General features: G+C 41.2%; 1 protein-coding gene across 5 annotated transcripts in view; it reads right to left on the reverse strand.

The window, feature by feature from the left end:
* atp13a2 (ATPase cation transporting 13A2) overlaps nucleotides 1-18,204 on the reverse strand; it is a 107,228-nt gene that overhangs the window by 42,690 nt on the left and 46,334 nt on the right. For 4 of the 5 annotated variants that reach the window (XM_034171960.1, XM_034171959.1, XM_034171961.1 and 1 more), the window contains 5 exons: nucleotides 7,247-7,323; nucleotides 6,941-7,108; nucleotides 3,984-4,042; nucleotides 3,790-3,856; nucleotides 3,622-3,701 (listed from right to left, as the gene is read on the reverse strand). In XM_034171960.1, coding sequence (XP_034027851.1) covers nucleotides 3,622-3,701; nucleotides 3,790-3,856; nucleotides 3,984-4,042; nucleotides 6,941-7,108; nucleotides 7,247-7,323 — 451 coding nt within the window. Of the gene's footprint in view, nucleotides 1-3,621; nucleotides 3,702-3,789; nucleotides 3,857-3,983; nucleotides 4,043-6,940; nucleotides 7,109-7,246; nucleotides 7,324-18,204 lie in introns of those variants that run through there. The other variant, XM_034171963.1, reaches the window with a different exon arrangement.

Consider the following 18,204-nt stretch of genomic DNA (forward strand, 5'->3'; position numbering starts at 1 on the left):
GCACAAGCGCCAGCCCGGTTGCGTGTTTGTGCGTGCGCACGCACGAGGGACAACGACCTAACTCACGCTGCTAAGTCTTGTAACACACACACACACACAATCCAGTCCGCTGTAAACCATCTGGATGCATATTAAGAACTGTTCAGATGAAAAGCTGATGTGATTTTTGGCTGGACTGAGGAACTACACAGTCATTTTTTTTTTTTTTTAAATGAAGTCTGAAGTCAGTGCACAGCATCACTGGACTACACGTTACAATTTGGACTTTAGCAGCAGTGGAACACCAAAATGTATGTCCATTATCTGTGTTTATAAATTAATAAAATATCAAATGACAATCTATTTTAGCCGTTATATAAAACAAATAATGAATGTTTGTACATTCTTTCACTGGAACAAATATTTAATTTGGTGAAAGATGGAACATATCATTCAGTGAGGCTTCGACTTGTTGAATGGTATGTTCCAGCTTTTGCCTCATGAAATATTCGTACCATTGAACTCAAACATTACGTATTTGTATAATATATCACATATTACAACAAAAATCTGCCCTATACTCATAACCAGGCCTCATGAGATACAAGAAAAAATAGGGCTGATAAATCATACACTTTTCCTATCAATTTGGAAACTGTGGCAATAAAATCATGGTGATACAAAAAAAAAAAAAAAAAAAGACATTGAAAATACCAGGCTTTGTATCGCCCCGCTTTTCATCCAATCGGGAGCCTCCATTTCTCGGCCCCACCAATGACACACCCCCATTTTGTGTTACCCTGGTGACAAGTGCAGGATTCTGATACAGGATCCGGATCATTTCATTCAACCAAGAGGTCCGATCAAGGTGAGAGAGTTTTAGCCTCCCTAGCAGGGAGAATTCTACAACTCAAGTTGTGAGGCATCAAGAAGTTAGTGAACAGGACACTCATGACTTAACAGAGACATCAGAACAAGAACACCACCAGGAAAACAGAGAGTGATGTGAACTTGTTCACTAAATGGCAGAGTGGAACCAAGAAGGAGAAGAGAGGGCTCCATGTTCTTTCTCCAGTGGAACTTGACGAATGGAGTTGACAATAATTACATGGTTCTTCTTTATTTTTCAGACTCAGACTCACTTTTATTGTCACTCGACCCTTACAGGCAGAACAAAATGCAGTCTCTCCAGGTCTTGGTGTAGTTAACTGGGACAATTTTTTTTTTAATTTTATTTTTGTTGTAATATGTGATAAATATCTTATTACATGTCTGTTTATGTATCACACCCCGCATGATACATAAACAGACATGTGAAATAGATATATTATCCTGTATATCCCGTGATATAAGTATATCCAGTGGTGGGCACAGCTAACCAAAAAGTTAGCTTTGATAACAGCTAATCAGCTAACTGAAAAGTTATCTTTAAAGCTAAACCAATAAACCACCCCAAAATTTATCGGAAGCTACAGCTAACCAATAACTTCCAGTATTGTCTCCGGTACACTTGCAAATACAACAAGCTGATTTTGAGTTTTAACACCACGATCGCTTCTGGTAGCATCAAAAGTGACCACAGACCCAAACAATGAGTCAGCACTTCTGTCTTTGAGCGCCCTGCCCACTGCTGGAAGCTCCTGTTTACTACATAACTCTGCAGCAGTGAACCAGTTGAGAGGAGCAGCAAAGCTCAACTGCACGCACGCACGCACACACACAGAATACAGCCGTGCTGCAGTGAGGCAGTGGCCTTGGAAAATAAAGCAGTTTTGAGTTATGGTTTTGATTTTAAAAAATCATCAAATTATTCCAGATAAAATAACTCCATTAATGTCAATTCTGTCATTTGTACAAAGTTAAAATATAACACACATCTTTTAATTTTAAATAATGTATTAATTCTGAATGTTTGTAACAAACAGACAGATGCCAAAGGGATTATGGGTAAACGAGCCTCCGCTAACACTGACTGGTTTACTCATTCATTCTATGTAAAAACGGTGATGTGATGTGTGTGTGTGTGTGTGTGTGTGTGTGTTGGTGTTTACATATATATGTGCTTTTGTAACATATGCCTTTTTAAAAATTTGTTTAAAAAAGCCATTTGCAAAAAAGTCAAGTTGTGATGTGACAACTGTCTGATATAACCGGGGTCAAAATAAACAGAATACTGCCATCCAAGGGCGTCCAGACGCTCATACTGCCATGAACACTACTGGCCAGTAGATGGCAGTAGAGACTAAAAACTTGCCAAAACAAAATTCCAGATAATCTGTGTCTGCTACATTTAAGATGCATGGAATTTAATAAACGCAAACTGAATTTCAGACATCTTATATATATTACTCTGGAACAAAGACGACAAACAGTGTCTGACATAAGCAGGACTCTAAACAGGAATCGAATGCAATGATTCCAATTGAAAATATGGAGAAGCAACCTGAGCTTCTTCTGGCATTTTTACATAAAGCAAACACAATAACAATGTCTCTAGGCACAACATACAAAGAGTTTAATGCTATTGTCCATGTGGAGCCTGATCAGAGCGTCTGAAATGCATTTCTTCTGTCGTGAATGTACTGAGATTACCCATAATGCACCTGGACACAGCATGTCCACACTAAAGCTTCAAAGTTAGTGCATTACAGTGGTCCCTCGTTTATCGCGGGAGTTGCGTTCTAAAAATAGCCCGCAATAAGCGAAATCCGCGAAGTATTCAGCGTTATTTTTTACGATTATTATAGACATTTTAAGGCTGTAAAACCCCTCACTACACACTTTATACACTTTCTCAAACAGGCATTAACATTTTCTCACTTTTCTCTCGTGTGTAAACACTTTATAAAACTTCAGACGTGACGTTAACTTAAATAACTTGTGCAAAATTAATTTGGTTAAAATTTTAGATAGAGCGGTTTCTTCTGGAACCAGCTCTCCGGGTGATCGCATCTCTCCCACCTGTACTGGACACAATTCTGAGCCAAACCACATCCGATCCTTGAGACTAAATGCTTACTAAGTGAAAATCTTTCAAACGGATTGTCATCCATCTGGATGTGATGTGTTTTTTATGCACGGCAGTGATCTGTCAGCGTGTGATGGATCACCAAGTGCACACTTTGAATCTTCAAATATTATGCACAGTCAGTGGCTGCAGAGTTTTCTGCTTACCGGTGTGGCCCCCGCCCGGCGCTTGACATCATCACGATTCCTTTTATTTCTTCATAAATGAGATAACTACATTCCAAGATATATTCAGTTGCAGCTTTACAATCAGAAAGCCTCATTCACAACTACCACAAAAGACTCCAAGCTGTCACTGATGTTAAAGGGTGGCAATACACAGTATTAAGAACAGGGGTATGTAGCTTTTGATCAGGGTCATTTTGGTAGTTTCTGTTGTTGTTATAATTTAAAAAGAGAAACACAGTTGTTTGACAATAAATGGCTTCAACCAACCACTAACCATGAGGGGAAAAAAGTTTTGCGTTATCATTCATATTCTCTGAACAATGCCCTCCCCCCCCCAAAAAATCTAAAATTCTGCCAGTGTATGTAAATTTTTGAGGACAACTGTATGTAAGTTTCTGGAAATCCCACTGGTTTGTGGTATTCCAGTAGTGTCACCTCCATTAGTACCTGACTCGACAGAAAGCCCCCTTCTTGTGCAGCCAGACGTATCGCAGCCCTTCATACAGGTAGTACCGCAGCAGAGTTTTCTGAAACACAGCAAAGCTTCATTTCACTCATGAAATTCACTGTATTACCTTTTTAAAAAAACACTTCTGGTTGTCATATCTTACGTACAGTTTCCTTATACAGCTGATATGTATCCTTCGATTCATGAGACTCCAAATCTTCTACAAACTCCCAACTGAAAAAGAAATTAAATAAATTTAGTAATAAGAGACTAAAGCTTCCTGAAAACATCTTTTAAATATAAGTTTGAATATTTCAAAGGGCGAAGTATAAAGGCGTCTGATGATACGGACAAACCTGACCTGCCATCTTCCATTTCTTCTGTCAGGACCTCCACTACATGCTGCCGTCCAGCACTGTCCTGAAGAGACAATTCAACAAAAAGAAACAAGCAGAACAGAACAGTATAAAACATGACCTACATAGCATTAGCATCATCACAGAGACCGCATGTTATATTATAACCATTTTACTTATAAAGAACTTTCAAAACAAACATTATAAAATGAAAGTGTTGTACAATTCAAAGTTTACAAGATAATACAAGTTTAAATATTGAATGAAGTTTCAAAAAACATACATATACAGTTGTATGCAAAGGTTTGGGCACCCCTGAAAATTTTAATGATTTTCCTTTATAAATCATTGGTTGTTTGGATCAGAAATTTCAGTTAAATATATCATATCGCAGACAAACACAGTGATATTTTAGAAGTGAAATGAAGTTTCTAGTTTTACAGAAAGTGCGCAATAATTATTTAAACAAAATTAGGCAGGTGCATAAATTTGGGCACCCTTGTCATTTGAATACATTTAGCACAAAATTGGCTTGGTTAGCTCATTGACCCTTGACCTCCTTACACAGGTGAATCCAATCATTAGAAAGGGTATTTAACACAGGTGAGGCACAGCCTCACCTGTATTAAATACCCTGTCATCACAGAAAGAAACATGTAAAATGAAAAAATAAATGGTTATATTTATCCAGTGAGTTGTACTATAAAGTTATTTTCCTTTTAACCTCACCAATTTTGCATTTTTTTTTAATTCAAAATCACTGAATTTTCACATTTGCCGTTCGAATACTGAGAAGAGATGTGCAGTGAGGTAGCAACCAGCCGTGCCTCACCTTAGATTGCGCAATCACTGAGCTAACTGTTGGCATGCTGTGCAGTGAGACTGTCTCACTGTCTCTCTGTATGTCAATATTAAAATGGTCAAACACTTTGGCTGTATGAACTTGGATTCCATAGTTTAGCTGATGTATGTAATGTACAGTGTTTTTTGTCAACAACTGTACATGTGTAACGTGTTTTGTGTGCTGATCGATCAGAAAACGGCTACAAAAAGGCCCGGTGAGGCACGCAGTTCTCCTGCCTCATGTTAGGGGGCACTAGTGATCCCAGCAATTCTTCTTGCAGCAACTCTTCAGCTGCAAAATAAGTGACAGCAAGCTATAATTTACAGTTAGCAAGTTAAGAGCCACGGTCCATTTATTTTACTTTCAGAATTGAGGATTACCAGACTGAAACAATGTTCTAAACTGGACTTTCAATCGAAGCAGGAGGTAATAATTAAAGGAAGGGCTGCGGGACAGAAGACCTGCGCTTTTCAGACGGAGTGTGACACACAAAGTCTGGCTGTGTGGACGTCCAGCAAGAAAATGCGTTTTCTGCTGTCTTCTTTTTTCAGCTTGTGACTGTCTGGACTCTGAAGGGATATTGTGACCTGAAGAATTTTCTCAAATACGCGCGGTCAACTGCTCACATTCAAAACCAGAAAGGACGACTTTCTTCCCTGGCAGTGATCTTCACAGACAGAGAGACTTTAAAACTGAAGGAAGATAAGGAACACTTAAAAACAAGTCATCGATGCTTTTCTTCAGAAGGAGCGGCACATATGGACTTCATTTGTAAGTAAAAAGGTAAGACCATAATTTTTTTTAATTAAATGTGCTTTTTTGTGTGCTACAGTTTATATGTGTAAAGACTGCTGATATGAGATTTTACATATACATAACCAGTTAATTGCTGTCGGGGGGGGGGGGGGGGGGGGGGTCATGTTTCTTCCCATCCTCGTCTCTGCCATTGCTTCACAAGGAAATGACACTCTTGTTTGCTGTGGGTTTCTACAAAAAGGCGCAGCAAAAATGACAATAATATTCACGAAAATGCATGTTGCAAAAAAATAAAAACTCAACTCAAGTTATACTAGGCCTATTATCAAAATTTTAAAACTGGTATATAGGTTGTAGTTTGCACTTTCAACAAACATTCGAACTGAAACTGAAAGTGTGGGAATTTGGTGTGGGGGGGGGGGGGGGGGGGGGGGGGGGGGGGGGGGGGGGCTTAATTCGGTCACGTCATTCGATTCCAGAGGGTTAAAGCTGAACACACTTTGCTATCAGTAAAGTGTCTGTCACACTATAAGAGATTGAAGAAATGTATGAGGACATATATCCTGTGGCTGTCTGATGCTTCATACTGGGTTTCTGATTTGCCAAAGGGGTGTGAATTCAACACAAAAAGAGAAGACAGTTCCTGATGCAGCAATATGCAGTGCAGCTGTTCAATTAGCCAAGGTCACTGAAGAAAAAGACAGCACTGCTGTTTTTGTTTTTATGTGGACGTCACAGTGCGCTCTGCGAATTCTCTTGGTAATAAAGTGCCGCAGAGAAGGAAGGTTGTTTGCCGTCCTGGCTGTTGCAGCCACAATGAAGGCGGGCACAGAGAGAAGACGCTGTCAGCGCAAGAACATATGATGTCTTGATCCCCCAAGCTAGCCGGATTCTAGCCACATTTGTGTTCGGACCTTGGGGAATCCCACTCAAGTCCGGCTCCGTCCAGTGTGCATAAATGTCTTCAAACCAGGAAAATCATTCTTTGTTGTTTGTTTGTGTTGCAGGTGGAAATGTGATGTCCAAATCTGCCGGAGATGGATGGATTCAGCGATATTTGACACTGGACAAATTATTTCAAACCATGATCAGTTTACTCCATGTGTCACACAGCTTGACTACATCTTAACAGAGCAGGAGTGGGAGGGGTCAATGCTCATTTTACCAATACACCTCTAGGAACATCACTGTGGTCACGTCATCCTCACGTGAAAGACAGACGTTTTAATAATAAAAAAAAAGACTTACTGTGGACAACAAAATACGCATAATGATAATTATTTTGATAATCTGAATAGAAAGCTCAGTAGTATGAGAGGTATCAAATGACTAAGTGCAGAAAGGAATTAAGTTTTTTCTTACTCTGATGAGTAGAATTTCTGCAAAAGCCAGAGGACAGGAGGTGCAGCGAGCGAGGACAGCAAGCCGTGGACGCCAGTGAAACACAATCAAAAGGAGACCCAACGACAGCACTGCAGATAGCCGACACAACCACACTCGCCAACACACCCACTTATACCCCTGAACATCCTGGAAGAAGAATGGAGTAACACAGAAGTTTATTTCCAAAATAGCACTTTGTTTAAAAACAACAACAACAAAAACAGTAAATCTGAATCTATTATGTTATTGTTATTATAGAAGGAACTTGTTCTAGGAGCCTCTTACCATGTGGGAATCAGGATTGAGCAGGGGGTCTCGTGGACTGGGTGAGGGGAGTGCACTCTGTGGCTCCACCACACTACCTACAGGATAGATTAAGACACCCAGAGTCAATATTCAACAACCGATACAAAAAAAATGCAGTTTCTACTTTTTCACGTGTTTTGACCTAAGAAATTGATTAACACATTAAGGGGGACGTGATGGTCTAGTGGTTAAGCGTTGGGCTTGAGACCACAGGATCACTGGTTCAAATCCCAGGCTGACTGGAAAATCACTAAGTCTTGGGCAAGGTCCTGAATCCCCTAGTTGCTCCCGGTGTGTAGTACCATGTATGGCAGCACCCTCACATCAGGGTGAATGTGAGCCATTATTGTAAAGTGATTTGACCGTCTGATACAGATGGAAAAGCGCTATATAAATGCAGTCCATTTACCATTAACACACAGGTTTCTCCCCAGACAATGGAATAACGGTGCTGCACGTTTATACTGCAATCACATGCAGACACCAAGTTCTTCTGCTGTGGATACAGTGGCGTCATCTCGCAATTTTTTTTAAATTGACAATTTATTCTTTAAAGATGTCAATCGTGACTCACCTTTCTGCTGATTAAAGTCACTACTGCTGCATTTACACATAGGCAAGACGCGTTACGAATGTCATATTTGCGTCTCTGCACATTTCTGACATTCTTAATGTAACTTAACACATCTGAATAGGTTTCTTAATAATGTGTGTTGGTGGTTGATATTCGTGATTTTCATGGAGCATGTTTTTGGCTGTCAAAAAAATCTTCCACAAATGTCACGCACCACCCTCATTTTGCCTCATGTCGTGGAGGTTGCAACTGAGTGTGTTGATCCGTCCTGATTAGTGGTGATCCTTAATAGAGCCTGACAGCGCTCTTCTCTGATGTGCGCACAATTAAATCCTGCTGCACCGCATTCAGGTTTATTGCTGCAGTATGCTGAAGAAGGACAGTAACGCCAAGTTGGCTAAAAGTCTTGTTCCAGTGCTCCTCAGCGCGCTCCTGCAGGTGTTCCACCTGCTGCATGTGCCTGATGTTTGGGAAAACGAGCAAGACAGGAGCCACGTGAAACCACACATCTGGCTCTCTCAGTCTCCTCCTCTCTGCGCCACTGCACGGCACAGAGCCCAACTAAGCATGCAAGTTCTGCTGTGGATTTTGAGGAGCAAACTGGAGGGATCTGAATTGTTCAGCAACGGACGGTTGGATGAATATGGGGGTGTGGAGACAATTCACCTCATTCACAATGTGACAGAACTTAACTATGCACTGTTATGCGCGATAGCGTGCAACAACGTGGAACATTATTCTTGACTGTGTGTAATGCTCCCTGATAATTCTCCAGCACCATGTGCCATTAATCGTAATGCGTGGTAACAGGTTGCAGCAGTTCCTGAGGACACCTGACGCCTCTGCCTCAAATCAACACATTCGTGATCAGCGGCCAAGAATATATACTTTGTGGCGTTTGTGACTTGCGTCATTATGTGTAAATGCAGTTTTCCGGGACTTGAATGAGCTGATTACTTAAATGAGCTGATTATTTCATTCAAGTGTCTGTTAGTACTTGTTTGGCTGCACACCTGAATGAAATAACTTATAGCAGAGCAGGGGGAGATGGAAAATGTGTAGGTTAAGTGGTACGTGAGGACACAGGGTCGAGAACCACAAAGTTCCCAGGACTTGACTGAGGATAGGAAACTGCAGGGTTGATCTGTTTGGTTTACTGCCACTGTGACTCTTACTGGGAGAAGCTGTAGAAATTGAATGAATGCTCCACATTCAACAGGAGGCCATTCATTAGCGCACACCTCACAACAGGCCAAAGACACCCTTGTTGTGCTAATCCTGTAATAAGCTTTATTCCACAATGTTCAGTTAAGAAGTCAGTCAGGTTTTAAGTACTTTTTAAATACTTTTCAATTTTGTTCAATAAAATTATTAATTTATCTTTAAGAATGCAACCAACCAGCCTTTGTTAAAAAAAAAAAAAAGTTAGTACATTTTCTTTCAATGGAACCAGCATCTCCATAAACCACTGTTCAACAACCTTTAGACTCTATAAACTCATCAGGAGCATCTCAATATCAAGGCCTGAGACCAGGATATGTGCATCACTCTACAAGTTCAACACTTTCACCACATAGATACACTTCTAATGGCCAAGTCAAGGATGTCATTGAAAGCCTGCACCTTAGACTTGAATCTAAGATCATCCACAAAGTCAGTAAACATTTCCTCACCAACAAGGCCCCTGTGTTACAGGCCCTACCCAACACCCAGTCCATGTAAACATTTAGAGGACATAATAAAGCAAACACTATAGAAGCCAAAACACATCTGTGATGAACACTAAAATTCAACTGGAAGAAGTCAAAGTCTGTGCACCCGCTCCACATTGCGCGCACAGTACTTGCATACCAGCTGTGATGTCCTGTAATTTAGTGGAAACTCAAGAATTTTCAGGAATTTCCAAAGAGATGCGAAGTCAAGAGAATCCTGTTTTTTTTTTGGGGGGGGGGGGGGGGGGGGCGGCACGGGCTGAATATGAAACAAAGCTCTGCTGATATTCTTGCTTACATTCAGTAACTACTCGTAGTGCTCGGATGCCGGTGATGGTTGAGTTGATGAGTGTGAAGCCAGACAGTTCTAGTGTTCTGTCGGGTTTGTCAATTTATGCATCCTGATGCATAAATTGACAGTTCCATGTCCCGGCAATATTGGGCTGTAAATACAGCGTGCACATGCAAATTTTAACTTTTTAAAACTGAAAAGACACTTAGCTCAGATAAGATAATTATAGTGGGCGATTTTAACATCCACACTGATGCTGAGAATGACAGCCTCAACACTGCATTTAATCTGTTATTAGACTCTATTGGCTTTGCTCAAAATGTAAATGAGTCCACCCACCACTTTAATCATATCTTAGATCTTGTTCTGACTTATGGTATGGAAATAGAGGACTTAACAGTATTCCCTGAAAACTCCCTTCTGTCTGATCATTTCTTAATAACATTTACATTTACTCTGATGGACTACCCAGCAGTGGGGAATAAGTTTCATTACACTAGAAGTCTTTCAGAAAGCGCTGTAACTAGGTTTAAGGATATGATTCCTTCTTTATGTTCTCTAATGCCATATACCAACACAGTGCAGAGTAGCTACCTAAACTCTGTAAGTGAGATAGAGTATTTCGTCAATAGTTTTACATCCTCATTGAAGACAACTTTGGATGCTGTAGCTCCTCTGAAAAAGAGAGCTTTAAATCAGAAGTGCCTGACTCCGTGGTATAACTCACAAACTCGTAGCTTAAATCAGATAACCCGTAAGTTGGAGAGGAAATGGCGTCTCACTAATTTAGAAGATCTTCACTTAGCCTGGAAAAAGAGTCTGTTGCTCTATAAAAAAGCCCTCCGTAAAGCTAGGACATCTTTCTACTCATCACTAATTGAAGAAAATAAGAACAACCCCAGGTTTCTTTTCAGCACTGTAGCCAGGCTGACAAAGAGTCAGAGCTCTATTGAGCTGAGTATTCCATTAACTTTAACTAGTAATGACTTCATGACTTTCTTTGCTAACAAAATTTTAACTATTAGAGAAAAAATTACTCATAACCATCCCAAAGACGTATCGTTATCTTTGGCTGCTTTCAGTGATGCCGGTATTTGGTTAGACTCTTTCTCTCCGATTGTTCTGTCTGAGTTATTTTCATTAGTTACTTCATCCAAACCATCAACATGTTTATTAGACCCCATTCCTACCAGGCTGCTCAAGGAAGCCCTACCATTATTTAATGCTTCGATCTTAAATATGATCAATCTATCTTTGTTAGTTGGCTATGTACCACAGGCTTTTAAGGTGGCAGTAATTAAACCATTACTTAAAAAGCCATCACTTGACCCAGCTATCTTAGCTAATTATAGGCCAATCTCCAACCTTCCTTTTCTCTCAAAAATTCTTGAAAGGGTAGTTGTAAAACAGCTAACTGATCATCTGCAGAGGAATGGTCTATTTGAAGAGTTTCAGTCAGGTTTTAGAATTCATCATAGTACAGAAACAGCATTAGTGAAGGTTACAAATGATGTTCTTATGGCCTCGGACAGTGGACACATCTCTGTGCTTGTTCTGTTAGACCTCAGTGCTGCTTTTGATACTGTTGACCATAAAATTTTATTACAGAGATTAGAGCATGCCATAGGTATTAAAGGCACTGCGCTGCGGTGGTTTGAATCATATTTGTCTAATAGATTACAATTTGTTCATGTAAATGGGGAATCTTCTTCACAGACTAAAGTTAATTATGGAGTTCCACAAGGTTCTGTGCTAGGACCAATTTTATTCACTTTATACATGCTTCCCTTAGGCAGTATTATTAGACGGTATTGCTTAAATTTTCATTGTTACGCAGATGATACCCAGCTTTATCTATCCATGAAGCCAGAGGACACACACCAATTAGCTAAACTGCAGGATTGTCTTACAGACATAAAGACATGGATGACCTCTAATTTCCTGCTTTTAAACTCAGATAAAACTGAAATTATTGTACTTGGCCCCACAAATCTTAGAAACATGGTGTCTAACCAGATCCTTACTCTGGATGGCATTACCCTGACCTCTAGTAATACTGTGAGAAATCTTGGAGTCATTTTTGATCAGGATATGTCATTCAAAGCACATATTAAACAAATATGTAGGACTGCTTTTTTGCATTTACGCAATATCTCTAAAATTAGAAAGGTCTTGTCTCAGAGTGATGCTGAAAAACTAATTCATGCATTTATTTCCTCTAGGCTGGACTATTGTAATTCATTATTATCAGGTTGTCCTAAAAGTTCCCTAAAAAGCCTTCAGTTAATTCAAAATGCTGCAGCTAGAGTACTAACGGGGACTAGAAGGAGAGAGCATATCTCACCCATATTGGCCTCTCTTCATTGGCTTCCTGTTAATTCTAGAATAGAATTTAAAATTCTTCTTCTTACTTATAAGGTTTTGAATAATCAGGTCCCATCTTATCTTAGGGACCTCGTAGTACCATATCACCCCAATAGAGCACTTCGCTCTCAGACTGCAGGCTTACTTGTAGTTCCTAGGGTTTGTAAGAGTAGAATGGGAGGCAGAGCCTTCAGCTTTCAGGCTCCTCTCCTGTGGAACCAGCTCCCAATTCAGATCAGGGAGACAGACACCCTCTCTACTTTTAAGATTAGGCTTAAAACTTTCCTTTTTGCTAAAGCTTATAATTAGGGCTGGATCAGGTGACCCTGAACCATCCCTTAGTTATGCTGCTATAGACGTAGACTGCTGGGGGGTTCCCATGATGCACTGTTTCTTTCTCTTTTTGCTCTGTATGTACCACTCTGCATTTAATCATTAGTGATCGATCTCTGCTCCCCTCCACAGCATGGTTTTTTCCTGGTTCTCTCCCTCAGCCCCAACCAGTCCCAGCAGAAGACTGCCCCTCCCTGAGCCTGGTTCTGCTGGAGGTTTCTTCCTGTTAAAAGGGAGTTTTTCCTTCCCACTGTAGCCAAGTGCTTGCTCACAGGGGGTCGTTTTGACCGTTGGGGTTTTACATAATTATTGTATGGCCTTGCCTTACAATATAAAGCGCCTTGGGGCAACTGTTTGTTGTGATTTGGCGCTATATAAAAAAAAATTGATTGATTGATTGATTGATTGACTTATTGCTGTTGTATTTTCATGTAAAGACAAAACATATGTGCGTTTCCTTCAGTGGGGGAGCTCAACTCCGTGTGTGAATGTTCTGTCGAGTTGAGTGCTCAAGTTGTGCGTCCCCACAATATTGCACTGTAAATACAGCGTGCACATGCAAGTTTTTAAAGTTGAAAAGAGACGTATTGCTGTTGTATTTTCATTCCTCAGTGACTCGGTCGGTGAGTTCAACGCAGTAAAGAGGAGCCTTCAACCCAACCGGGGGAAGTGAGCAGTTGCGCGGAGGGCTGGCTTCTCAATTGCAATGACATCTTGCTGGGACACTGGCCATTGAACATCAAGTCACTGGGCAGAAAAACTGTTACTAGCCATTTTCCTAAGTTTTAGACAGGCTATGACAATGGCCATCTCAGATTACACTCAGATATAGTCCATAGTGAGTAAAGTCAGCTACATAATACGCCCATCACACATAGCAAGAATGTGCAAGAACCAGACCAACACTGCAAAATTGGTCATAATCCAGACACAGTCGGGAGGATTAGAGGCGTGGTCAGCCATGTCAGAATGCAGCCAGACTGCCTTGTGCACACCTGCAGCATGCAGCCCAGACATATTTCAGACAGCAGACTGCTGTCAGACGCCACCAACACTGGAGCTGTCACTCACTCACTCACTCACATCTTCATTCATCCTCACATACCCAGCACTCACTGACCTCGCATCAGGAGGAGGGTGCACTGGCAGGAGTCTGTGTGTCTCTTACATGACAGACTGTGCACACTTGTGTGCACAGAACAAGTGACACAAGCAGTGTGCGAGTGTGTGGTCAAAATGTTCGCTCAACTGCGTGTATGTGTGTTCATAATGGCTGAACGAGCCACTCTGCATGCACATGTGTGCCCCATGTGCAAGCCCGGGAGCTGTCCATCCAGAGGGGTGCGCACACAAAAAGGCTGACAACTGTCAGTGATCACCTGCTGTTGTACAGTCTGGCAAAAAAATCCCTTTAGGTGTTTGATAAGTATAATGTTCCAATGCACGCAACATTCTTCAGACATAGCCAGTGAACCTTTTTTCTTTTTTGGTAACTTTTTTTTTTGCCAATCTGCCATCTCCTTTTTCCTTTTACTTGTGGCCATTTCAGTGTACTTGATATGCATCTTAACACAACTCCAGCTGGACTATCTGTGTGGGGCAACACTTCACATGGGATTTTTTTTTATGCCGAAGTGGATGATGCATTTGTCAGCTGATCGATGTTGCCAGCACACAGTGCAGCTGGGTGAAAGGGACTTCTCATCCTGGCTGCTTTCTGCCCTGTGGAATGCTTCTGGGGTACTGAAGGTGAGTTGCATGTTTATTCATGCTGTCATGGGCTCAGTTCCAAGTCAAACCTGCTACAGAGTTTGGATGTGAACAAGTAATAATACGTGTATTACAAAGGTGACATCCCGTTCTGTGTTATGGGGTAATATATCGAGCCTGTGACGCGTGTAATGACGCACGTCAGAGTGCCACATACATGTTATTACATATCAACATTTCCTTTACCCTCCCTGGCCGGGGTCCAGTGGAGGTGGACGTACGTGGCACAACATGCCAGCAGGCTTTGCTGTGACCAATCCAACTCAGAGCTCAATCAACCGCAATCCGATTGTTTCAAATGCTGTGATGATGCCGTCAGAATATGGAGACTGCGATCAGATGATGCAGAAACTGCACATAGACCACTGTCAGATGTGTGTCCCATCTCGATGGTGCAAAGTGTTTTAAACTGTGCAACACACTCGGGACAGCTGAGCAAATGGGACCAAATATGTAGACTGCTCAGAGACTGCCGTTTCGCCTGCCTTCAGACCATATCTTAATACTTTCCGACTATGACTGACGCAGTTCAGCCCCAGTTGGCGTATGTGTGAGGGGGGTTTAAGTATTTGGACAGTGGCACAATTTTTTTTTTTTTTTTGTAATTTAGCCTCTGTACACAACAGAATGAACAAAAATGTATTAGCCAGCCACTTCTATGAACAGCATCTCCATTTTCAGAGGCTGTAAATGATTGGACACATCGTTATTTGATGAACCAGCCAGCAATGAGTAGCTTAGTTCCACATCTTGTTTAAGGAACTGAATGAAGTTACACAATGTAAATAAAGCAATCTGCTTTCTGTGTACTCCATAAAAGTTTTGGGAACCAAGTTACTTGGTCATCCAATCCACTGGATTAAAAACTGAAAGCTTCAGAATCAGAATAATAATGTCATAATCACTGCCTGGGTGATAACAGAGGAAACTGAAAGTTTGAAGTAATCATAGTGATAAATATTCAATTTCAATGCACAGGAACACCGTTTACACTAATGATCATTCATTCATTCATTCATTCTGAACCCCTTATCCGTGTCACGGTGGCAGCACAGCAAGCAGCTCATCCCACACTTCTTTATCCTCAGCCAAGTACTGTAAATCTTCCGGGGATCCCAAGGTGTTCCCAAACCAGCTAGCAAATATAATCTCTCCAGTGTGTCCTGGGTCTTCCCCGGGCCTCCTCCATGGAAGACCTCCTTAGGGAAACGACCAGGGAGTATACTCACCACATGTCCGAACCACCTCAACTGGCTCCTTTTGATGTGAAGAAGTAGCAGCTCTACTCTGAGTCCCTCCCGGATAATCGAGCTTCTCACCCTGTCCAGGGGTGTAAGCCCAGGTACAATTTCTGCCGCTTGTATAGACGATGTTATTCTTTCAGTCATTACACAAAGCTCACAACCATAAGCGACGATAGGATCGTAAATCGACTGGTAAATTTAACACAACGGTCCGGTACAACATCCGTGAAATTTCAGACGCCACCCCAATCTGTCTTTCGATCTCCCGCTCTAATTTATCCCCACTTGTGAACAAGACCCTGAGATATTTAAACTCCTCCACTTGGGGCAGTAACTCTCCCCTAATCCTAGTGTTGCATTATTTAAAGAGAGGGCTACTGGAGTTTACTTACAATCACGTTTCACACAAAAACACACCAAAAATTGTGGCAATTACCTTTACAAGAAGGCTGACAAAAATATCAATGAAACAAGCTCAATGGCTGCTCTAGCCTTTTTTCTCATCTCTACCAGCAGAAGTTAAGTAGCCAGTCTATTCTGTGTATACCCAATCCCATCAGAACTATGAATATAAGCAGAGTAATTCCTGAACAGTACTTGGATGGGGGCCCAATTAGGAATGGGCTGTGTGTGTGTGTGTGTGTGTGTGTGTGTGTGTGTGTGTGTGTGTGTGTGTGTGTGTGTGTGTGTGTGTGTGTGTGTTCCTCCAGGTGAAACTGGAGTTGCATCAGGAAGGGCATCCACCATAAAAATCCTGGTGCAGATCTGTACTCGAACTGCTGTGACAACTCTGTTCAGAAAGAGGGCAGCCGGAAGATGAACATCAACAAGAAGAAACAAAATTGCATGCAAAGCAAAGTGAATAACTCATAAGCCAATAAAACTTGAGGCAGTGTGGTGGCCAAGTGGTCAATGCAGAAGTTTCCTGGTTCAAGACCACCTATGCCCATTCTCCATGTAATGTGGAGTTGTATCAGGAAGAGCATCCAGTGTAACACTTGTACCATATCAACAAGCAGATCCAGTGGCAACCCAGAGCATACACTCCTCCCCACCACCCCCCGAAAAAGTTGGAAGGACTCTCAATTATAGCTGAAACAACTAATCAAGTTAATCGATTTAAATCGATTATTAAAATAGTTGTCAACTAATTCAGTCATCGATTAGTTGCTAAATAGCTTAGTTTTACCGCAAATGTTTCATTTCTTCCATATAATCAACCAAGCTTTGCTTTGAATCTTGAACCAATGAAGGAGTGCTTCGAGCTGCTGTTTTGTTGGTTTCATTTGTTTTATTTCACTTTATCTTCATCTTTCCCTAAAGAGAATATGTCTGAGAAATATTTACCTTTTTTATGTTAAACTGACCTCTTATGGTCTTCTGAAACAGTTGATAGATGTATTTTATGCTAATGCCGATGCTAACGCGTTAGCATGTCTATGGCGTTTTCAGTGTTAAAGTTAGCATTAAGCTGCTGGCATTTCAGCATGTTTGTGCATTTGTTTTCTGTATAATAATTAATGGCTCAGCGTTTGTTGTCGTAAAAGAGTCAAATGTATTACAAATATTTTTTTAATTTATTTTTATTTATATATTAATAATAATAATAGCAACAATTAATAATAATGCTACAATACAATTTTAGAGAAAGAGGCATGACTCACATGTTTGTCATGAGACATGACTCACATGTTTGTCATGAGACATGACTCACATGTTTGTCATGAGACATGACTCACATGTTTGTCATGAGACATGACTCACATGTTTGTCATGAGACATGACAGGTTTGCTCAGTCCTGCTCATGACCCAGGGCAGGGATATACATCTGGAGCTGGGTCCCCGGGCACCAAAAAAGGCAACCTCTGCTCCTAACTGGCAATTAGGATGGGTAAAAATGCAGTAAACACATTTCATTGTGCAGGGAACATGTTCCTACACTCAACAAAAATATAAACGCAACACTTTTGGTTTTGCTCCCATTTTGTATGAGATGAACTCAAAGATCTAAAACTTTTTCCACATACACAATATCACCATTTCCCTCAAATATTGTTCACAAACCAGTCTAAATCTGTGATAGTGAGCACTTCTCCTTTGCTGAGATAATCCATCCCACCTCACAGGTGTGCCATATCAAGATGCTGATTAGACACCATGATTAGTGCACAGGTGTGCCTTAGACTGCCCACAATAAAAGGCCACTCTGAAAGGTGCAGTTTTATCACACAGCACAATGCCACATATGTCGCAAGATTTGAGGGAGTGTGCAATTGGCATGCTGACAGCAGGAATGTCAACCAGAGCTGTTGCTCGTGTATTGAATGTTCATTTCTCTACGATAAGCCGTCTCCAAAGGCGTTTCAGAGAATTTGGCAGTACATCCAACCAGCCTCACAACCGCAGACCATGTGTAACCACACCAGCCCAGGACCTCCACATCCAGCATGTTCACCTCCAAGATCTGAGACCAGCCACTCGGACAGCTGCTGAAACAATTGGTTTGCATAACCAAAGAATTTCTGCACAAACTGTCAGAAACCGTCTCAGGGAAGCTCACCTGCATGCTCGTTGTCCTCATCGGGGTCTCGACCTGACTCCAGTTCGTCGTCGTAACCGACTTGAGTGGGCAAATGCTCACATTCGC

Source organism: Thalassophryne amazonica, chromosome 6, assembly GCF_902500255.1.
Source record: "Thalassophryne amazonica chromosome 6, fThaAma1.1, whole genome shotgun sequence".
NCBI lineage: Eukaryota > Metazoa > Chordata > Actinopteri > Batrachoidiformes > Batrachoididae > Thalassophryne > Thalassophryne amazonica.